This window comes from Lytechinus variegatus, chromosome 15 (assembly GCF_018143015.1).
Source record: "Lytechinus variegatus isolate NC3 chromosome 15, Lvar_3.0, whole genome shotgun sequence".
NCBI lineage: Eukaryota > Metazoa > Echinodermata > Echinoidea > Temnopleuroida > Toxopneustidae > Lytechinus > Lytechinus variegatus.
Window position 1 is genome coordinate 17,261,096 of NC_054754.1, and position 24,814 is coordinate 17,285,909.

Here is a 24,814-nt window from a genome sequence, read left to right on the forward strand (position 1 = left end):
GTAACATTGGGTTAAAATCTTTCATAAGCCAGACATGCTAAGTCTCACAGATTACGTGTGAAACTCCCGCATTAGGGACACTTGCTCATCCCCTCAAATCTTTTTATGAAAGAAGTATCATATCCTATCCCCATACACACAATACCCGTAACCTCACAGAAAATCTGAAGCATAGCATTGGTCTTTCAACTTGGCATCTGTAGAAACATGCATGATAACCAGATTGCTGATCTTACCAACACTAGCGATGGCACTCTCTACCCGCGAGATCCCCGTGCCGTTGCTGTCGTGGAAATTGCTTGGTGATTTATCCATCTTACTCTCTTTACTTTCATTGTCTTCGTTAGGATGATTCAGGATGAAGGCCGAGTTCTCCTCCGGGGAGATATTCATATAGAAACATGTGTCCGATGACCTCATCATGTGACGAGGCCCTGGGTTGAGCTGGATCTTGGCGTTCTCCTCCTGCTTCTGAATGCCGACCAATGAGACTCCATATCTTGGGGGAGTAGCAGACAGAGATTGTAAGTTCTTGTGCGTGATTTGCTATAGGCTTACAGCGATGCTCAATCATGGCCATACACAGCAGATGGGGGGAATTGCCCACCCCCCAGTTTTTTTTTAAAACTAACATTTTTTACCAATTTTTTTGGACAAAATTCACCACAGGCATGCAGGAAATACTTCGAATTCACTTTTGAAAATACAAAAGAGCCCCCATGACATGCTTAGCCATTCCCCTCCCTTGCTTTCATTTTATTTTAGAAAATGTTTACATGTCTTACCCCCCCAGACATAAACATCTAAGTATGGCCATGTGTTCATATAATTAATGTATTGTGTGTATTTTGTTTCAGGGCATAGCAGATCCTTGGCACCATTACAAAGTTATTGTCTACTGCATTTACGTTAATGCAGTCACGATCAATGAAAACGACTTCAGACCCTTCAAAGCTATTATGTTAATTCAAATGGCATTTCATTTCAGACTGATTTTATTGAATTTTCGATTGAATAATTTCACTGTATTTTAAAATTTCAATTAAAATTTGATGGTCTTATAAATTGTGTTTCAAGAGAAACTGGGGACTTAAACCTATAATACTTACTTCTTATGGGCATGAAAGGATGCATAGGTGAAGCTTTTGCCCTCGTATTCATTGAAAAATTTGCTGTTTCCAAGTACTATGTGATAGACCTCGTTTCCAGAGCAACGACCGTATGTACGCTGCCACTGAGAATGTGAATCACACCCTTCCCTGTTGAATGAAATAGAATATAATCTGGTTCAAGACAAGGCTCAAGAACTTATAAAATAATGGTGCTTGACTGGTTCATAAAGAGCTCGGTACCAGTCCAAAAATATTTTGGGACAGAGCTCTCTCTTAAGCAGAGCTATGTGTAAATTGTCTACCAATCAAACTTTTTTATTGTAACTGCCTACATGTACCTTCAAATCTGAACAACTTTGTGAATAAATATGTGTCTTATTGTGGGATCCAGCAAATTTCAATGCTTTCTTTTAAAGATAAATGGCAGACCACAGGGTTCTGTAATGGGACCATTATTGTTTATACATTTCCTGCCTATTTGGTAATATGAATACTTACACTCCTCTGGATGTGTGTATAAGAAGGGTCACAAGGGTTGATGTACCCGGACACAGACAATTGTTGGCTAAGAGGGCATATTTGAACTGGTCCTCACACACAACATGGTCTAAATGGGGTAAGATAGATGTAGAGAATAAAAGAGAGGGAGAAACTATTATCAAACATCAAATTAATTTACAAAGGATGTCGCTACTACTTTCATGTGTACTTTGCTTTTAAAAGCTAATTCTGGCTTTCCAACCACTGATAAATAGAACTGCCGTCTTTTTTTATATGCACTTTTCGTTGTAGGCCTCAATGTTGAAAGTATTATCATCACAAAAAAATGTTATGTTACTTTGTAATTTTGCCAATTACCACACATTTAGCTATATTTCTTATGGGTACCTGGGTCATCAGTTAAACCTAATGTTAAAACAAGTAATAAGCACCTTAAAAGCTTCAGAAATGTGTTTAAAATGAAATAAATATAAGAATGGCTTGTCATAACTGGATCAATTGTTAATTCAAAACTTACTTATAACCTTATGAACAAGTTCATAAAAAATCTCCCTTGTAATTAAGTAGCAAGATAAAGACATTGATATTGTTTTCTTACCTGCAAACTGAACATGAAACCTATTGTCAGGTTTAAGGATCTGGATGTAAAGAGGAACATTGGGGGCAAAATCCTTGACAGCCCATGTTCTCAATATGGTCTGCTGATCCTGGAAAATAAAACGTGAGTAAAGAATTTTGAGGATAAATCTGAAGTTCAAAGCAAGACAGATTAATGACTGATGTAGAATCTAAATGTGGTTGGAAAAAAAACATATTGTGGGTGAGGTGAAATGAAATAGCCAAAATAATATGAACAGAAGAAATATACATTTATATCAGGCAGATAACTGAGTAGGAGAAGGAAAGTAATAGAGAAGATAAAGAGGGAAGACAGAAAAAGGATACACAAAAAATAAAGGAAAAGAGAGAGAGAAAGAAAACAAGGACCAAAAATAAAGAAAACAAATGCTGTAATACTTTAAGGAAATGCAATAATCCGTTTGTAATCTAAAGAGGGAAAATGCAAACAAAATAAAAGGCTAGTTTTATATCTAAATAAAACAGAAAACAAAAAAGGAGAACAATATAACTGATGTAAAGCATTATTGAAATATTAAATGAAAATATATGATCTCCTCTTTAAATCATAGTATACAAGTAGGCAAGAGGAACAGATAAAGGCAGGGAAAACTTTCCTCAAATTATTTTTCAAGCAGGAAAAAAAGAGATGGACAAAACAAAAAGAGAAATCCGAAGGTAGAAAGAAAAAAAAAAGTACACAGGAAAAGAGGCTCATGCAACCCAACATTACCGCAGTTCTTCGATTGAGAACTAAAAACAATGCCACTGTTTGGTCATCCCCCCTTCCATCAGAATATCACAAGTTTTTTTTTCATGATAAGTTTGTTGAAACAGTAGTAGGTGCATTGGGAATGTACTTGGTATATTCAGTTCCTAAAATGGTTTTGACAACTAAAAGGGAATCAGCGATAGTTTTTTTTTCTCTTCTCAATACAAAAAATAGATAAATTACCTTATTAGACTTATCAAATTTATTGTTGAAATTATATCAAGAGTTTGAATTGCCCTTTTCTCCAAAGTTGATATTGGAGTTATCGGAAATCCCAAAAATCTTACAAGATAATTTATCTAATCTACATGACTGCAAGAAAATGTCACCTCTCGTAATCATGTTCCCAATTCGAATTGATGGTTACATCAGCTGTTATTTCCTGATTGTGAACACATTGTCAATTTCCATATGCAGCTAGTGCTGGGAATATTTTTAGCACAAACATAGTAGGAATAACTGTTAATAAAATGAGATGTTTCTTTTATTTCATATAAAAATAAGTATGAACAAATATTAACAAAAGATGGGATATGAAATATGGATGTAATGATATGTGACTGTCTAATGTTTTGAATTATAATTCTAATATATTGTTTTGCAGTTGCAGTCAAACAGGGCATTGCAAAAAACTTGCAAACAATTGGAAGTAAATTTCAGCTCCTAGAACCATTCACATCATTTCAAGTAATTGCAAATTTCCAAATGATTCATGGTTGTTTCTTGCAACTGAATGAGAATGATTGATTCCATACAGAAATTTGTAATTGATTTCAAAAGAGCTTCTTGCACTACCCAAATAAAGTCAAATGATTCAAGCTCATTTAAAATGCTTGATTCTGTACCCTTGTTTTATCTGTTTAAACGTCAACCCCACAGAACTTCAAATCCTTGTATCACTTTATCAAATAGTGGAAGGCAGATACAAATGGGGCAAGTTGCATAAAGCAATAAAAAAGTTGAAATAAAATGCAACTTGTATTTCAACCTATCAGAAACAAGCATTTATGACATGCATGCAAATATTTGAGCTGCATTCAGATGCCCCAAGCTTGCAATCAATTTCCCCTCCAATTGGCATACACCACGCCATACACACAGCACAAGAGTGGTGATCAAATCTTTACTAACAAATTAGAAGTATAGTAGAAACAAATGAATGTCAAACATGGACAGCAACCTTCCTTTTTAATGTGGATTGACACACACACCGTAGCCATGTGACACAAATGATTGCAATCAATTACAAACTGAATTTGCCAATAAATATTATGAATACAGATATGCTTCCAATCAGAAAGTTTTCTTTCAATTTGCAATTGACTGCAGCCTTGAATGTAATGTGGCCCTGGTTAAACACCCACTCAGAGTATAAAAGTAATAATAGGGTAATTTGTGGGGGAGGGGATGAGTGTGAATGATCTCTTGCAAAGTACAAACACATTGGAGGTTAATAATGTGGTAAAAACAAACCTAACCTACACATCTGTCTGATATGACTGGATATACACCTTGGTGATCTTAAATTTTGAAGTCAAATGAAGTAAGGGGAACAATGTAGGAGATTGAACAAGGAGGAAACAAGAACAATGGAATCTAGGATGATAATCCTTCAATAGTATAACCACCACGATGATGACAGGATAGACTATGGTCTTGAATAAATCCACAGTGTGAATACTGTGGTACAGGCTATAAAACAACATCATACTCTAAAGTAATAGACAGAAGAAACTGACATAAATGTAAAATAGAATAATGAGGGAGAATAGGATTTTAGGGAAATACTCCTACAATTTGATATTTCATGATACATAAAAGACATTGTGGGAAGGGAATGCTACATTAAAATACTGTCTCTTAGTATACATGTCTTAGTCAGCAAAGATGAAACTGAATGTACACCACATTAATAGTTTACAATAATCTTAGACATTAATCAGATATGGTTGACGATTCATCCAGTAAAAGATATTGCAAAAATGGGTAGGAGAGGTTAAAGGAAGAACATAATTTCAGGAGGTTGAGATAACAAAAACAACAATGGTCCCAAATTAGACCCTTGTGGTGCCCCACATAAGAGCATGATAATAACTTTCTTCAACAGGGTTAGTCTTCAGGATAGATTCGCTAATTCATGCAGTTCATTTTCTAACTTTTAAATACACGTGACACCATCCTTAACAAAAGAGGAAATTGTAACAATTGTTTGAATGGTAGAAAGGGTTTTACTTAAAGTATTGGAATTCTGAAGATTCAATAATTCAGACACAGAAAAAAAATCTTGAAGACAGGGTCCACCAATTCAAGGAAAGTTCCATGCTTTGGTAAATAGGTTTACAGATGCAGACAGGGCTTGTATAGGAATTGTATTCTCTGAACAAACCAGAATGCTTCTTCACTCTCAACATGCAAGAAACTCCTATGAACTGCATGTCCATTGCCCATATTCAGTGCAGATCAGCAACTTTGGCATGTTGAGAAACTTTAAACAATGAATCTGGAAAGGGTTGAGGAATATTTCTGCTCCATTATTGAGAACATTAAGTAAAAAAAATATGTCAGATTTTTTTTACAGTTGTCAGCATGGTCCAAAAGCCCGACTGACTCCAGGGGCCTGTTTTATAAAGGACTTTGCAACTGTTATAACTTTTCCATTATGGCAACTACCATGGTAACCTTGATTTCGATTGGCTGCTGAGCCCTGTTTCCACGGTAGTTGCCATCATGGCAAAGTTACACCAGTTGCAAGTCCTTTATGAAACGGGCCCCAGAAGATTGGGAAGAAAACAAAATTGGTTATAAGCCATGCTTTGATATAAAGTGGGTTGGGGATGCAGGCAGTAGTGTTGTTCTTACACATTTATCTCTCATGGTATGGCTGGCTTGTTTGCCTGGGGGACCACACAACCCTTTCAGCAAGTCCTGCAGAGGCAGAAGAGTGCAGAACGTGTGCTTAAAGTTTATTCGGAAGGAGAAATTAAATATGTCGGAAGATGGTGAGGAACAAATGGGGAGGGGATGATCAGCAACTGGGGATTGTCTGGATATTGCAGAAAGAAAGATATGAAGGGAAAAGGCAGATTAAAAATGAAAGATTATACTTGGAGAGAGGGGGGGAAGTGTAAATTTTGCCTACCAATTTAGGTCTAGATCTAATAGACGAATGCCAAAAATGGATTGTCAAACCTACAATTAGGACACATATTAATATACATTTACCAAGCAAGTCGTCAATTGATAACTCATCGTAGTCAATATTTAGGCTTGACAAATGGGCCTTTAGTAAATAGGCTGTGTAGAAGTACATTCACAAAATGTAATGTAATGGATGGAAATGTTTCAGTTTGTAGTAAACAAAGAGTGGAAGAAAGACAAAAGAAACTGCCAAATACAACAGATGGGATTGAAAAGAGCAAGTTTCCTTTCACTTTTGCCAGACCTTGGCAAGGCATGTGCCTCCTTCTTCATGTAAGCCCCTAAGTGATGACATTTGGCTTTCTACTTTTCAGAAGCAATCGTTCTTATAAGTGTACACCCGGAGGAAAAGCTTAAAGGTTATGGTAAGATGAGAGGAAAATACAAGAGACAAGATAGACACAAGGAGATTGAAATGAAATATTAAAGAACTGGATGGAAAGTAAAATCAATCATTATACAGAAAAGATCATAAACTGTAGTAATTCGTCCTTAAATCTATTTCTAAAATATATATATTTTTAATACAGAGAAAGATGCATTAATTCAAATGCATTAATGCTAGTGGCAAAATCAGAAATGCTCCTTAGAGAGTTAGATGTTGTTAGAAAGTTAAAAAGAAAAAAAATAAAGAAACCAACAACCAATTTTTTAAGGCATGACATGTTGGGTTATATTACGCTTATAATTTCTATAAATTCCAAATCAAACATGAAAAGTGTTAATCAAACTTTCAAGACTCTGCAGAAATTTATTCATATACAAAGCATAACAGGCCAAGATGTAGTGCTGAACACCAACAGGAAAGATCACGTAGATCTTACAATCTATTTCTGCTTTGTGTAAAATAACATAAAATGTTTTAAGAGGATCCAAAAGCCCCGCAAGGGGGGGGGGGGTAAAAATGTTTAAGCTGGAATAAACAAAATTTAATGGACGTATAAGAAAAAGGAGACTGAGAGTGGTAAAGCAGGAAAGAGATATTCTGAAAAGGAAATCTGCTAATATAGACCTCCTAAAGACCTAAAACAAATTCATTTTAAATGTAGTAATTTCCAGATTTAGAAGAAACCTTTGTTTGATCATCATCATCATCAAAATAATTAACAGTATATGATCTAAGAGGCGAAGGGGACATGATGATCTACCAATGTCTACAGAAAAGAAGGACCACCCACTGGAGTCATTATATCCTGATGTCTTTGTCATTTTTTTTTAGAGAAAATGCCTGTCACTTTCTTTAAGTTTAAATGGCCAATTCATTGCCTGTCTAAAGGTTTGGTAAAGGGTTAGCAATGTCAATAATAGGCCTACCTGAGTTTTCATCTAGCCATCAAGTATCAATACGAAAAGTGTATTGACCATCAATTGTTTTCCTGCCATTATTCTTTGTGATAATTCAAATTTTGATTAATAAAATATCTATAATAATTCATCTCTATGTAATATTTTTTTTCTTCATAACTTGTTCATTGATCACTTATCTTACAAAATTAGTGGTTACAGACAAAATGATATTCTGAAATTTGAAGATCATTTAATGCTTGAGAAGTAGATTGATAAGAAAATGAAAGAAAGCACTCTATTTGATTAGGCACCTGATTAAAATATATATTTTCATGTGAATTTGCAAAATGTATCCAATAAATGAAACACACACTTATATCTTACCTGTTTTAGGGAACAAATATTGATATAACATAGTATAATGCATTGGAATAGTGAATTTTGAGAGGATTTATCAAAACTTAAAATAGACTTTGTGATAACCTTTTCTTTCTTTTCAACTTATTTTTGTAATATCTACTCAATTTCTTGCAAAAGAAAACCAGTTGGTTTGTCATTTTGTCTCTCTCTCTCTCTATATATATATACATATTTTTTGTGGGGGGAGGCAAAAAATTGAAACACATTTCCCATACCTGCTAGAAGAACAACTTCAGATAATATATCTGTATTTTACTACTCAATCAAGGAAATTGACTGGATTAGCATAGGCCTTCTCATGGTTAAAGAAAAACTCAAAATAAGTTTATCACTTCAGACAAATTATATTCAGAACAAAAGTTAATTCAATCAGAAATTAGGATATTATAACCACTAATTACTATTATAAAACGGGTTCAAGGATGTAGCCAATGGTGAGTGCGTATTCAAGTCACGTGTTCATGCTTTAATTATGCGCAACCTTCCAGTCGTGCATTTTTCGTGCAGCACTGTGCAATTTTTGTGCAGCATTAGTTCCAATAGCACGTAAAAACTGATACGCGTTCAGTAAAAGAGGCTGGCTAGGATTTTGATGCGCTTACTTAGGCGCGCATAGTAGATACGCCTGTGATGTCATAATTGACAGTCTTGTGATCTCTTCGTCTGTGCGATCGTACACAAGTTGGAGGGATTTGAACAAGATTTCCATGAAAAATTCATTTTGCCGACCCGTTTTATAAAACAATTAATGCACATTTTAAGATTCGTGATGTTAGTGACGATGCGAGCAACTCTCGGGCATTCACGATTTCATGCAAAAGCACTCGGCGCAAGCGCCTCTTGCTTTCACATAATTGTAAATACCCTAGAGTGTGCTGCATCGTCATAACACACTCAGAATGTGCATTAATTGGATATTAAAGTCACCATGAAAAACAATATGCTGTATTCAAAGCTCTCCCATGTCAAAAGTTAAATCATTGTAACTATGTCTCCATGGTAACTACCATGTAGACCTCGATTCTGAGCGGCTGCTGAGCAGTTACCAACCATACTCTGCTGGAATGAACAGTATCACACACTGTGATCACAGTGTGTTCACAGTGTGGTTTAAGTAAAAACATTATCCACACTGTTAAATGCTCAAATTTAGCAGTGTGAAGATATTTTCACTGTGGACATCTCAACAGTGCAGGAAAGAACACAGTATCACACAGTGTGATCATAGTGTGTTCACAGTGTGGACTAAGTCAAAACATTATCCACACTGTTAAAATGCTCAAATTCAGCAGTGGGAAGATATGATCACACTGTGGACACCTTGGCAATGTGACTGTACACAGCGTGTTTACATGGTCGACTACGTAAAGATGCAATGAACACTGTTGAAATGCTTAAATCTTACAGTGTGAAGGTGATTTCACATTGTGTTCCACACTGTAAACAAACTGCGGCACATACTGTCCCTTCCACTATAATGGCAAAGTAACCATACTGAACAACAAAAGCTGTTATATTATTACCAATGACATACCATCCATCCATCCATTTGGAATCGGTTGTGTGAGACTGTCGTTCTAACAAATATAGGGTGCATTTATGTTCTCTTTGTGAAGGTAGAATGAGGGTGTTAAAATACTCATTTCGACTGTGCATTATACCATGATCACATTTGTTCTACGGCGGCCGTACGGCGAGTCGAAAACAGCCGTTTTAACATTTTCGTACCAGCTAAACATAGGTGGTCTGAATAAAACGGCTGTTTTCGACTCGCCGTACGGCCGCCGTAGATCAAATGTGACCAAGGTATTATTAACCCATTTGGCCACAGAGTCCAGTTTATGCTTCTCCAGAAACTCTTTTAGGAGCGCCTTGAGCACCAAACAAGGTGGATACCTGCGCTAAACAAATCCTATATTATTTATTATGTTGTTATTATTATTTTAAAGGGGCCAATCGTAAATGCACATTTTTGTTAATTAACCAGTGTTTTAAATGACCATGTTTTGATGTTTGAACCAATCTAACCAATAGTTCAAAGCTCTGCATGACTGCAGACTGCTTCCTCATATAAGGCATATAAGTCCCCCTATCTTTCCCCTGACAGCTTTGTTGTCTCAAATGCAAGTCCACATCTGAATCAGTTTATAGCTTTCAAGGATGGCCCAATTTTTGTGTTTCTTAAAGATAAATGCCAGTTGTGGTAACGATTTCAAAATGAGTTCGTACAGAATCCAATGAAATGACCACCAAAGAGTCTGTTTGTATAAATAAAAAATATGTGCCAACGGATTCTGGAAGAAATTGTGTAATTGTGAAGCATTGTGGCCCAGTGGATAAGTCTTCTGACTTTGAAACAGAGGGTCGTGGGTTTGAATCCCAGCCACGGCGTAATTTCCTTCAGCAAGAAATTTATCCACACAAATAAGATTTGGCAAGCTAAAAATGGCACAATGCATGAGCATGACCAGAATTTAATCAAACTGTTGAAACTATAGCAAACATGCAGAAGGAATTGGTAAAGAGAAATCAGTCCATGCAATGTGGATCTAATAGAGCATCAAACAATTCATTTAGCAAAATAAATCATATGACAAACTACAGATATGAAAATGTCAGAAGTCTAAGTAAAATTTAAAATTACCCAAGAATCCATTTGATATGAATCCCTCAAGCAGTATGACTACTCCCAACGTGTATGACTTTACACAATGTATAAAGTGATCAATATATCTCTAATGAAATGAAATGTAGGCATACCTACAAATCAATTCACCCTAATATCAGTTAAATGAGAAGAGATCTGAAGAAACAAATATCTAATAATAAAAATTAACAAAGTTTTCCATTGCATTTAAGTAGAATTAACAGCAATAATTCTTGAGCTTTCTCATTCAACCCACATTTTCCTCACCGATTTTAAAGAAGCATTATATATGTCTTATCAAGAATTGTATGCCATTCATTTCTTATGCTACAGTCATACCAAAGAAAACCGACACCACACCAAACATGACATGAATTCAAATGTAAAATTGTATCATTCGTTGGTTTGGTGTCTGTTTCCTGAGTGTGTCTGTGGCATAGTTCGGATAAGTCAGTGCATGAAGTCATGAATTCATTAAGACCACAAAATTCATTATCAAAGAAAAGAGAGACCAGGGATCGTTTCATCAACGTTTTTTTCTGACACGTTGTCAGATCTGACATCTTTTCCGGACTTTGATTGGCTGAGGAGTAATGTTACTATGGTAAACGTCCAATAAAATGGGACTTGACGAATAAACATCCTTTCATCAAACACCCCCCAAAAGATTTAAGAATTATGACTTAGAGTCGCACTTAAATGTTGATGTGTGTATGATATGTAACACGCAATCTTGATTACTATGCAGTCGTGGGCGTCTTCTTAGCATGATCTGACCAACCTTGTCTAACGCCTTTTATACCGCATGCAACTAGGTGTTTAGGTGCTACTCTAAGTCAGCCTTAAATCTTTTGTGAAACACCCCCATCCTGAATATATTTACATCAATGTGGGATGAAATATTGAAGGAGTTTCACTTACTGCTTCACACCTGTCCATAAAGTTTCTTGGTGAAAGAATAAAGCAGGCTTCAGCATCATCCATCCTACAATAAAAAAGACGTTCAAGACACCATCAAAAATTCAATCCTACAAGAAAAAATTACATTCATGAAATAATAGAAAAATCAACCCAGTCATTAAAAAAAATTAATCATTCATTATACAATGAAAAATGAAATCCTGTTATAAAAAATGATTCATGAACAATAGCAAACTCCATCCTACACTAAAAAAAGGAAATTCATGAAACCATTGAAAAACGTAACCTCAGAAAAAAACATTAATGAAACAACTGAAAACTCAGCAGTCAAGTGCCATAATTTCATACTTTTTTAAAGAAAAAATTACTATGCTTAATCATAGAACACATTCATCAACATCATGTGGTTATCAATAAATTTCTTTTTATTCTTATTAATCAATTAATAATTTCATACAATTATTTATTTATTGATTTTATTAATAATCCCTTTCCATGCTATACAATTTTGATCTATTGCCCAACATAAACTCCTCTCAAAAGTAGAAACTTAAAAAAACTTGGGCACATATATAAAAACCGGTAGTTCAGGAATAAACACTGTGATAAAGGAAAATGCATTTCTACAAAGAAGAATTTACATGTAATTCTAAGCTTAAGCTAAATTCATTACATCAAATCCCTAGGCAGGATTTGATGCCAGATGAGATAAATTAATGAATAAATTATTTTTGTTAAATCAATTTGAATCTCTCATTTACTGATAGTGAGAATTAAGAATTGGCCAAAGTGGAGATTTAATCAGGCTCCAATCTCATATAGATTTTCTCTTCTGCAGTATTGATTTCTCACAAAGGGAAAAATTACTGATATAAATTATCAAAACCATTGTGGACAAAATCTACTATCTAAAAGTTCCCTTCATCAAAAAATCAGTATCTAGTGGTAACATTTAATATTTGAAGTACTCTCTTAAGGCAAATCGAAAGAGTGTTTCATAAAACTTTTGGCCAGTGAGTTTCCCTGACAAATTTGCTCTTAGCCAATCAGATGCAAGGATTTCAGTAGCTTATAACACCCCTGTCCTTGTATGAAGATATCACCCAAGAGATTGAAAATTCTTCACACTGAAAAATTATCCTCTACTAGAGAAGGAAATGGTGCAAGAGAGAGAAACACCTGGGGCTCGTCTTACAAAGAGTTGTGATTGATCCGACCAATCGCAACTTTGGAAAGTTAGCAAATTTAACATATGAAATGCATGTTTGTTAAAAAAAATCTAGATATGGATGTATATCCATAAATTCAATGATTTCTTCACAATATGGTGTGTTCTCCGTTGTTAACAAAGGACATTTTGGAAATTTCCTGCAGAAAAAATTAAAGATTGAGCATGCGATCTTAAACAACTAGGAGTGATGCCGAAAATTTGTTTACAAATTACAATTTTCTCCTATTAAGGCCTCTTCTTTTACTATTTAACACGAGGTTTATGTAAATGTACCAGATCCATATATCTGCAATGCTATGGTGACAATATAAGCATGTTTTTCAAGATTTTCTTATATATAAAATAATTGGTTCCTGCACCTACATTCTGATGGCTTTAAAAAGAAAGAACTCTTTAATAAAGAATTGGTGGTGCACACCAAGAGTAAACAAGTATATCTTATACTAAGCAGTGAGCGTTAAAAAACACACTTTATAAACAATAAAAAAAATCTCATCTACAAAACCTCAGCTCACTTGTCAAGTCAATGTAATCCTGCCCAACGGCCCCTGGCCTACCCCAGTTGTCACACAATCAAATAAGCGAGTAACCATGGCAACAAAGAGAGCGATAACCGTCACATGACACCCATCTCCTATCCTGGTAAATGTCATTGGATTTTCTCCAGGATTGTAAAGGAACATTTGATGGATTGAGTTTCAACAGCATCACAAAGCCTATCTCTTGGGTGTTTTTCTGGGGCCCCTGTCTTACAAAGAGTTACGATTGATCCAATCAGCCATGACTAATCAGCCATGACTATATGGAAATCCATCAATGTCATAATATTTTATCCAACAAATTGCAAAATGACCTTGGTCATCAAAGAAAAGCACACTGAATTTTTCAAGAAAACAACGAATGTATGACTTACATCTCATCTAGAAAATATTTTGAAACAACATGCATTTTAGATGACGTCGCTGGCTTTCCATAGTTTGTGGTTAATTGGACAAATCGTAACTCTTTGTAAGACGGGACCCTGATGTTTGCAGCTTCCCCCAACCAGCTTTGCCAGGAATATAAATCATATTTAGTGATGAAAATAATGAGAACTGTAAAACATCTAGTTTCCTTTAACCAGGTTAAACAAATCGAGGTAACAGAATATTTTCATTTAATGAAAAATTTAGGTCCTTTATATTTCTTCATAGATGATGCGTTGATTTCCGCAAAGATTATTTTTCTATAAGAAATGCCCCGAAGCAATTGAGAACAATGCTGGGATAAAAAAAGTCATCATGATGTATCCCTTAGAATCTGCTGGCAGCTAGGAAGATGAGATTTCCATTAGGATATTGGCAAGAAAATTAACTGAATTGAAAATTCTGATGGAAGTTATCCTCCTTTCTTCATTTCTTACAGATTATAATGTACTGATGAACTAACATGATCTGTCTTGTATTTATATTTTTTTGCATATTTATTCCACTGTATAATATTTTTTTCCTATGTATAATCCTTTACTCTACTAATGCATAGCTCTACTCTCCTTATGCATTTCTCATTGGCCTGTATTCTGAAGTCAGGTTTAACTTAAACTCAGTTTTAAAGTTGTGCTTTAACCCTAATTCTCCCGGGGGGGGGGGCCATAATGGCCCCCCCTCAACAATTTTCGCGATATATCTGCTGCGCAAAATTTTTTCACCTCGCAGCTCACTGACTTTTTACATTCAAGTCTTGCGCAAATTTTGAGACCAAAGTTGTGACGCCCGGGTACGCGGTTACGACATTACGCAACATTATGCAAGTGCATGTCAGACCCAAAATTGCTCATAAATGTGATTTCATGTACAAATCCAATGCAAATTGCGTATTTAGCCAAAATTCATAAATGTATCATTATTTCTACTTTTACTGATTAAACTTAATTAATTTTGCCTTGTTTATGATCAGAATTATGTCTGGAACAAATTTCCATTGAAAAAACAATAAAAAACAAAAAGTAAAAAAACAAAGAAATACATAAGAAATTTATTTCCAAACCAAAGTTTTTTTGAATTACGATTGTTAAGAATGCTACAAAGAAAATTTTTAACAAAAATTAGCATTCTAGGAGCTTTATTTTGTGAATTAGAGCAAAAAGTATGATTTATGCATAAATTAGCATAATTAGTTCATATAAAATAAAATCTCATTATTTTGGAAAATTTTACCATACAGCCTTGTAGATTACATCGCACACTACCAGCGTGCAAATTTTTGCGTCGCTCGCGCGATCGGCGGCCGAGATCTTAAGGGGGGGCCATTATGGCCCCCCCCCGGGAATGACAAGAATCAAAATACCCCGGGAGATTTAGGGTTAAGTATGGATAGCCAATTGTTAAATAAATAACTAACAGTAGAGATATCATATTTCTGCTAATCTGGCTCTCAAATCATTCATATTTATCTAGGAAGCATATATAGATGATTGTCTTCACCATCGATGAATCAGGAAAGAGCACAGTAAACATAGGAAACATACAACTGAATAAAAATTTTGACACTTTTGGCTTCCCATAATTTTAGCAGAGTTAGACCATGGTCTAACTTAAACCTGACTTCAGAATACAGGACATAGTGTTCTATTTTCATAATATACATTTTCCTCATGTTCATCAATACTCCTTATATACTCAATACAGATTATTTCTAATGTTAGTCCTTTCTAATGCTATGCTTCATTGTTGATGCCCGGATTTCCGCAGAGATTAGTTTTCTATAAGAAATGCCCCAAAGCATTTGAAAACAATGCTGGGATAGACAAAATTCATCATAATCTTCCCCTTAGAATCTGCTGGCAGCTAGGAAGATGAGATTTTCATTAGGATATTGGCAAGATAATTAACTAAATTGAAAGTTCTGATGGAAGTTATCCATCTTTCTTCATTTCTTACAGACTATGGCCCGTATTCTGAAGTCAGGTTTAACTTAGACCCTGGTCTAACTTTGTGCTAAAATATGGAAAGCCAAAAACGTCAAAAAGGTTCCTTACATTGTATGTTTCTTATATTTACTATGTTCTTTTCTAACTCGTGAATGGTGAAGAAAACCATCTTATTTAGCCTTCCAAAACAATAAAGAATGATTTGAGAGAAAAATGAGCTGATACATTGAAATTCTACTGTTAGATATTTATGCCACTATTGGCTATCCATAGTTAAACCACAACTTTGAACCAGAGTTTAAATTAAACCCGATTTTCAGAATATGGACTTATATGTCCACCGATGAACCAACATGATTTGTCTTTTTATTTATATTACTTTGCATACACTGTATGTAATGATAATAGCAGGGCCCGCTGGGAGAACAGTTCTCGGAACTTAAGTGGCTACCCTGGGTAAATCTGCCGTTATTGTTATTATTATTCCATTTTTTTTATTCCTATGGTCTTCATTCTACTAACAATTGATTGTTCCTACTTTAACCATTCCTTATTATGCTTCCTTCTTATATGTATTTTTCTCATGCTCATATATACTCCTTACATACATGTACTACGTGTATATGTATAAATGCAAATTCATTCTTCTTAAATCTACTAATCATTCATATGTACACTGCTTATTCTTATATATATTAATTATTCTTATGCATACTCCTTAATATTCTGCATATTTCATATTCTTATTTATGATCTTATTCTTACGTATACTCAATATTCGTATGTATGTAATCTTATTATTTTGTATACTCTTAATCTGTTGTATACTCTTATTCTAATGTATAATCTTATTCTCTTGTATACTCTTATTCTAATGTATACTCTTATTCTTTTGTATAATCTTATTCTTTTGTATACTCTTATTCTTATGTATACTCTTATTCTAATGTATACTCTTATTCTTATGTATACTCTTATTCTTTTGTATACTCTTATTCTTATGTATACTCTTATTCTTTTGTATACTCTTATTCTTATGTATACTCTTATTCTAATGTATACTCTTATTCTAATGTATAATCTTATTCTTATGTATACTCTATTCTTATGTATAATCTTATTCTTATGTATACTCTTATTCTTATGTACACTCTTACTCTTATGTATACTCTTACTCTTATGTATACTCTTACTCTTATGTATACTCTTATTCTTATGTATACTCTTATTCTTATGTATACTCTTATTTTTATGTATACTCTTATTCTAATGTATACTCTTCTTTTGTATACTCTTATTCTTTTGTATAATCTTATTCTAATGTATACTCTTATTCTTTTGTATACTCTTATTCTAATGTATACTCTTATTCTTTTGTATACTCTTATTCTAATGTATACTCTTATTCTTATGTATACTCTTATTCTAATGTATACTCTTATTCTTTTGTATACTCTTATTCTTTTGTATAATCTTATTCTAATGTATACTCTTATTCTTTTGTATACTCTTATTCTTATGTATACTCTTATTCTTTTGTATACTCTTATTCTTATGTATACTCTTATTCTTTTGTATACTCTTATTCTTTTGTATACTCTTATTCTTATGTATACTCTTATTCTTATGTATACTCTTATTCTTTTGTATACTCTTATTCTAATGTATACTCTTATTCTTATGTATACTCTTATTCTAATGTATACTCTTATTCTTTTGTATACTCTTATTCTAATGTATACTCTTATTCTTTTGTATACTCTTATTCTTATGTATACTCTTATTCTTATGTATACTCTTATTCTTTTGTATACTCTTATTCTTATGTATACTCTTATTCTAATGTATACTCTTATTCTTTTGTATACTCTTATTCTAATGTATACTCTTATTCTTTTGTATACTCTTATTCTTTTGTATACTCTTATTCTAATGTATACTCTTATTCTTATGTATACTCTTATTCTTTTGTATACTCTTATTCTTATGTATACTCTTATTCTTTTGTATACTCTTATTCTTATGTATACTCTTATTCTAATGTATACTCTTATTCTTTTGTATACTCTTATTCTAATGTATACTCTTATTCTTTTGTATACTCTTATTCTTTTGTATACTCTTATTCTTTTGTATACTCTTATTCTAATGTATACTCTTATTCTAATGTATACTCTTATGTATACTCTTATTCTTATGTATACTCTTATTCTAATGTATACTCTTATTCTTTTGTATACTCTTATTCTAATGTATACTCTTATTCTTTTGTATACTCTTATTCTAATGTATAATCTTATTCTTTTGTATACTCTTATTCTTATGTAAACTCTTATTCTTTTGTATACTCTTATTCTTATGTAAACTCTTATTCTAATGTATACTCGTATTCTTTTGTATACTCTTATTCTAATGTATACTCCTTACTCTTATGAATACTCCTTGTGCCTATGTATATTCCCTTTATTGTTTCATATGATCTTCATAATTTATTTCTCATATGCATGTATGAGACGTACAGTGCAAATAACCAAAGATATATACCTGCATCTGATAAGATCACCATCTTTAAGGGCTGATCCTTGGATGTAGATGACCCTCTGGGCCCAGAGAGGGACGGTCAGGAGAGCCTTGAGGGCATTATCAAGTTCACAAGGAGAAAGGAGAACCACAAAGAAATCCTATCAGAGAGAGGAGTAAAAAGGCAAACACATTAGAGGTTTAAATTAGACCTTTGCATCTAGATCCTCCTATTCAGTAACAAAGTGAATCTTATTAGCTTTTCCATTTTTTAAGTATAGATCACTGAAATATATTCAGAGTTCGGACCTGTAACTCCATAGGATCACACAGTACATTACAGTGATTTGACACTCATACATTATCACTTATATTTATTCTATGGTCATAATTCTTTATTCTTAAAAGAATTACTTGTACATATGTACTCAATTGCTATACTACTTGTATATATATATATATGTCACTGCATCTTACTACATTAAAAACACTGAGAAGAAGCAAATGCACCCCTCCAAAATCTGACAGGCAAAGAGAGAGAGAGAGAGAAAAAAAAAGTACCATTTCTAATTCACTTATGACTTAATGGTATTTATTGTATGTACCTAGATACTGAATGTGTATTTAAGCTTTGCAGTCATAATTGATGGAAACAATGATCACAATACCATATATTAATTGTGTAAGACTTAAATAAAGGAGTTTTATCAAAGGATGGACAAACCTGAAGATCATTATGAGCATAGAACTCATTGAGGAAATCAACAATAAGGTCATACTGGAGATTGGTTGCGCATACGACAACATGCTTCTCTGTTTGCGCTCGATGTCTGCTGTATGTCCCACCCTGCTTTTGTCTCTCCATAATCAAGTAAGCTAAGTTTTCTAACTGCAGATTTGAATAAGATATGAGAATTAAACAGAATGAAGAGGAATCACACAAAACTTGATTTAGTTATGATTTGGTTCCCTCCCAACATTGTCATTTTGAAGCGAAATATCCCTCGATCAACACAACAGTGCCAAACAGTGTGTTCATAGTGAGATTACATAATGGACTATGTAAACGTGAAATTGACACTGTAAATATGCTAAAATTTATGTGTGAACAGAGTCAAACAGCGTGTTCACAGTGTGTTTATATAGCGGACTATGTGAACATGTAATTCCCACTGTAATAGTGAAGATAATTTAACACAGGGGACACCTAAATAGTGTGATTGTTCAGTGTGTCCACATAACAGACTATGTGAACATGTATTCACACTGTAAATATGCTAGAATTTAAGTGTGAAGATATTTTAAGACTGTGGACAGTTCACAGTGTGTTCACATAATGAACTATTGGAACATGCAATTCACACTGCAAGGGTGATAGTGATTTAACATTGTGGACACCAACAGTGTGATTATTCAGTGTGTTCACATAAGTGTGGAGATAATTGAACACTGTGGATACCTCAACAGTGTGATGGTTTCCATTGTGTTCACACTGCAGTCTATGTGAAGATGAGATTCACTTGTTCAAATGCTCAAAATTTACAGTCAGAAAATGATTTCAAACTGGATACATCTACAGGATAGTTGTTTGCAGTGTTTATATACACATAGTGTACTAAATGAATATGTAATCACACTGTTAAAATGCTCAAATTTATGTATAAAAAATACTTTTTTAATTCCTATTACTTGTCTATAACTAATCGTTCAGTCCCAAATCAATCTTTTAATTTTCCATTTCTGATCAACTTCTCTCTATTCCAAATATTGGAACAGTTCTTTCCATGACTTTTCATGGCAAACCGTATGTATGCCTCTTTTGCAACATCATGTGCTTCACTGTGGATGATTACATTCATTCTTTCAAAAGTTCATTCATTTTTCCTTAAATTATTGCTGATACAAATGCAATTAGCCAGGGAAGTGTTTCATGGATAGTTTTGTCACTGATTTTCATTGACAGATGTTAAAAGATACTGGAAATCCTCGCATTTGATTGGCTGAGAGCGAATCAGCCAGTAAAAATGCAATGACAAAACTCTTCGTGAAATGCCTCCCTTTGTTCTGACCTGTATGGGAAGGATGACAAGGGCCGCACAGATCATGGTGATGACATAGAGCTGGGAAGGCCAGATGCGGACCTCGATGTCCCCGTACCCCACGGTGGAAAAGGTTACGATTGTGAAGTAAAATGCGTGGAAGAATGACATGCCATTGGTACTGATGTCTCCTCTCTCTAAGTGATGCATGCCACAGGCACTGCAATAGGGGAGATAAAAGGAGTTATAAAATAGGTGTATTATTTCAAGAATCCCAATTGGCTAGTACACGTGACATGACATCCACCTTTTTGTGCATGCACGGCAGTGCAAGAGGTGCGCAACGAAAATTGACATTGCACGCTCAAGCAAACCATGGAAACATGATCTACGCCCCATAACACAAACTTAGCAATGAATAGCAGTTATAAAAGAACATTTCTAAGTTCCTGGTCAGTATTTGTCGCCAAATGTGGATTGCTAATCTTTGTGTTACGAAACCCAGGGGTGGTATTCTGTAACTTTGTCATAACTTTTGACATAACTTTTTTCATAAATTTTGTTATTTCTCTCCGAGATGTGACACAGCTATGATTGGCACAAATCGGTATTCTGAACATTGTCTTTTCCCTGTCATATCTCTCAAAGTTCCCACCCATCTTTTCGGAAGCAAACCAATAAAAATCATCGTTAGTTCCCAGTTGGAGCCCTTCTAGCCAACAGGAAAGCCCCGTGGCAAGTAGGGCGTATCCCCCAAATAGTTGCTGGAATCGCGCAACTACGCGTATATTGATGCGCTTAATTACAAAGAGAGACAGGGAGCTGTGAAGAATTTTAGAGAAGTATAAAAGTAAGGAAAACAGAGAAAAAAAGGAGAAATATATGTAGGGCCTAACTAATTGTAGCATGAAAAAATAATTTTGAAAATTGTCATGGAAGATGAATGAAACTAATACCACAATCTAATCTAAATAATATAATTGTTTGCTTGACATTCAGTCGGCAGGGTATCGGAATATTTGGTACTAAAAGATATGACAAAATTTATGACTGCTACCCCCCTGTCATAACTTTTGTCATATCTTTTGCTTGTATAAAAGGATTATGCGCATTTAAAGCCATGTATTTTTGCTGCGCGCTAAAGAGAAGAGACAAAATTCATGACAATTTTTGTGACAAAAGTTATGACATCCACCAGAATACCGATTTTGTCATATCTCTGAGATAAGATAAAATATGGAGAAAAGGCAATGTTCAGAATACCGCCCCAGGTCAGTAAGTGCTTGTAAAGACAATGCTGTCTCAAGGGTTCCTTAAAACAGACCGTGATTTGTAAAAGGAAAAGACAAGGGTCATATGTATATGAATTGAAAAAATATATATATAGATATGAAATAGATCCACAATGGAGGCAAAAAATATTTGAGATAGCTTTGAAAAACTGTTATTTAATCAATCAATCAACGATGTTAGAACAAAAATTGGAAGTGTTCTCACCAGGTGAATATGAGGCAAAATATGAATGAAAATAATATCATGACTCGCTGAGAGAGAGCAGAATGTGAACGCATCATAACTCTGTGAAGATCATTCTATAAAAAAAAAGAGAAAGGGAGAGAATTAAATTTCATCAAACAAATGTAAGGTTCATAAAGTATACCTTCACCTGCGCAGCCCCCAAATTATGGAATGGCTAGTCATATGTAATTAGATCCTCTCCATAAGTAGAAATGTTCAAACTTAGACTAAAAGCCTATCTTTTCCATTAATGTCCGTACATTCTTTTTTCCAAGCATTTCAGGAGATCTTTATTACAGTACAGAAGAAGATATGCACATAGTTTTTGCACTGTGCAAATCAGTATATTGTTATATTAGTAGTATAAAAAAAAATTATGAACAAGAAAATTTGTTAAAAGAACAGCATATATGTAGCAAACCATTTTATTATTTCATACACTTCAAACATTATTTCATGGTAAAAACGTAAGGATTTGATAAAAGATGAAAAATAAGAAAATAATTAAGCTCTGCACCATCTGACATGTAGATTGAAATTCCAGTAAATACCACTTCACCTGTTTTATAAATGTATGCCCTAAGGTGTTGTAAGAGATATTGCAATATCAATTCACTAACTTGCAACTGATAAATCAATTTTAACTGTAGCCAATCGATTCATACTTCCTGTAGCCAGGAGCAGACCAGGGGCTCGTTTCATAAAGGACTTGCAATTGTTGTAACTTTGCCACTATGGCAACTACCAAGGTAACAGGGCCAAGCAGCCAATCAGAATCAAGGTTTCCTTGGTAGTTGCCATGATGGCAAAGTTACAACAACGGGCCCCAGCAATCAATCCAAAATTTGCAATCAAATTACAACACTTATGACTGATTCAAAGACAAATTTATATTGACTTGCAACTGATTGCAAGTTTCTTGTAAAGCCCCCTTACATTGCTCTAGTTCCAACAAACTGTATCATACTAATGTAAAAACCTACTAATTGTCCTTGGTACAGCGGAGGGTATGGTGTAGGGGAAATTATGTCTCTAGGGTCATTCTCATTTGGAAGACCGTAATTATTTGACTTGCGAGCTTATTGCGATATTCCCTTTTCTTGATGCACACTGGTGCTTAACATCACAATCTTTCTGGACCTGTAAAAACATCACAGTCTTTTGGACACGAGTGCGGCTGCAGAATGGATCAATTTACCCGCATCAAGCTTGCTTTGAACATTGGCAACGCACTAAATTCAAACAAAACATCAGAGTTTCGGATCATCGGATTCACATTAGTATCATCGCGAGTGATTTACTTGCGATGATAGAAAATCAGCAAATGTCTCATGATGTTTCATGCGGTCTTTATCCCAGAGTTTGATGCAGTTTTTCTGTTCTCATTCAGAAAAACCCGTAAGAATCACTATGATGATTCACTACCAGTGTGAATACCCCTTATGATTGGAAACATTTTTCCTCATGGGACACACTCCCATAAGCAGACAATGTCCTTCCATCTAATTGGATTGGTTGAAGGCAACATACATATAGTTACATACAGTTGATCTAATTCCACATCTTCCTACGACAACCACTGCTCCCAGTTGAATAATAATAATATAGGGAATTTATATTGCGCACATATCCACCTTGTTAGGTGCTCCTATATTACCCAGCTAAGCTAAGCGTTCATAGCGCACACACATGCAGCTTTTTAAGAAATGACTTCCTACCGCTCCCCATTTACCTCACCTGGGTTGAGTGCAGCACATTGTGGATCAGTTTCTTGCTGAAGGAAATTACGCCATGGCTGGGATTCGAACCCACGACCCTCTGTTTCAAAGCCCGAAGACTAATCCACTGGGCTACAACTAGAACCTGTGTCAGAGCCTTTATCGTCTATCACAAATTCTAGAGCTCTAATACAAAACCGGCCAATCACATTGCAGAGTTTATGTAGCTTATAACTTGTCATTTGATACCAAGCTTTGTGAAACAGGATCATGGGCGATACTCACAAAAAGATTCTCAAGAAGATGCTTCGCCAACCAGCAGTTGAGATAAATAGGTATAAATAGGTTTCTAAGAGGCTCCCAGAAAATCTGAAAGGGTAAGGAAAATTTAAAAAATTTAATAGAATATGAATCTTCAAAGAATAATAATAATAATAAATCTGATTTGTAATGTGCCAAATCCACTCTTTAGAGTGCCCACGGTGCAGTGAAAGAAAGAGAGAGATAAAAAAGAACAAAAACAATGTTAAATCAAGGAACAATTGAGAGTGATTAAATAAATTCATGTTATTTTCATCAAATATTTATGAAGGATTCTATTTCAAAGCTTTTCATGGACATATTCTTTGAATTCTTAACGCTATTCAATATAGCAGCAATGCTGTCTTTGAAAACTACTATAAAATAATTATTCATAAAAAACACCATTCCTATAATGTTGCAATAGTACGTTCACTGACAATAAATGACATTTGATCTTGATCATGAGAACTAAGACTCGTCAGTGATACTTGATTACCCCTATTTCCACATTTTATAAACTATATCTAAAAACTTTGAAAGTTATGACAGCAATCTCATATAATTACCTCTAAAATGGCCAAAGCTCAATGACCTTAAATGACCTTTGACTTTGGTCATGTGACCTGAAACTTGCATGAGAGCTTCAGTGATACTTGATTACTGTCCATGTTTTATGAACTAGACCAATCCAGTTACAGAGTTATGATGGCAATTCAACAAATACCCCTAACAAGGCCAAAGTTCATTGACCTTGGTCATGTGACCTGAAACTTGCACAGGATGCTCAAAGATACTTGAGAAGATGAAGATATTTTGTTTACTTACTGTAACAATAAATGGCACACTGTTTACGGCTTCAAGAAAAAAATATGCACTGAAAATTTGTTGTAGGACGCTGCCCTGAAATGGAAAGAAAAAATACATGGATTATATTAATACTCACTACCATATCCTTTCACACATCAATACCAGCACCACCATTATCATCATTATAAAATCATCATCACCATCTCAATCATTACCATCATTATCATCATCATCATCATCCTCCTCCTCCTTATCATCATCATCATTATCAAGCTCATCATAATCAGCATCACC

General features: G+C 34.4%; 1 protein-coding gene across 2 annotated transcripts in view; it reads right to left on the reverse strand.

Moving 5' to 3' along the window:
• The window catches only part of LOC121428753 (potassium channel subfamily T member 2-like), a 104,873-nt gene that overhangs the window by 24,228 nt on the left and 55,831 nt on the right, over window positions 1-24,814 (reverse strand). For both annotated transcript variants that reach the window (XM_041625571.1, XM_041625572.1), the window contains exons 7-17: window positions 24,539-24,613; window positions 23,696-23,779; window positions 21,672-21,766; window positions 20,205-20,394; window positions 18,860-19,024; window positions 18,160-18,296; window positions 11,477-11,540; window positions 2,212-2,320; window positions 1,611-1,719; window positions 1,110-1,259; window positions 237-499 (exon numbers count right to left, since the gene is read on the reverse strand). In XM_041625571.1, coding sequence (XP_041481505.1) covers window positions 237-499; window positions 1,110-1,259; window positions 1,611-1,719; window positions 2,212-2,320; window positions 11,477-11,540; window positions 18,160-18,296; window positions 18,860-19,024; window positions 20,205-20,394; window positions 21,672-21,766; window positions 23,696-23,779; window positions 24,539-24,613 — 1,441 coding nt within the window. The remainder of the gene's footprint in view (window positions 1-236; window positions 500-1,109; window positions 1,260-1,610; window positions 1,720-2,211; window positions 2,321-11,476; window positions 11,541-18,159; window positions 18,297-18,859; window positions 19,025-20,204; window positions 20,395-21,671; window positions 21,767-23,695; window positions 23,780-24,538; window positions 24,614-24,814) is intronic.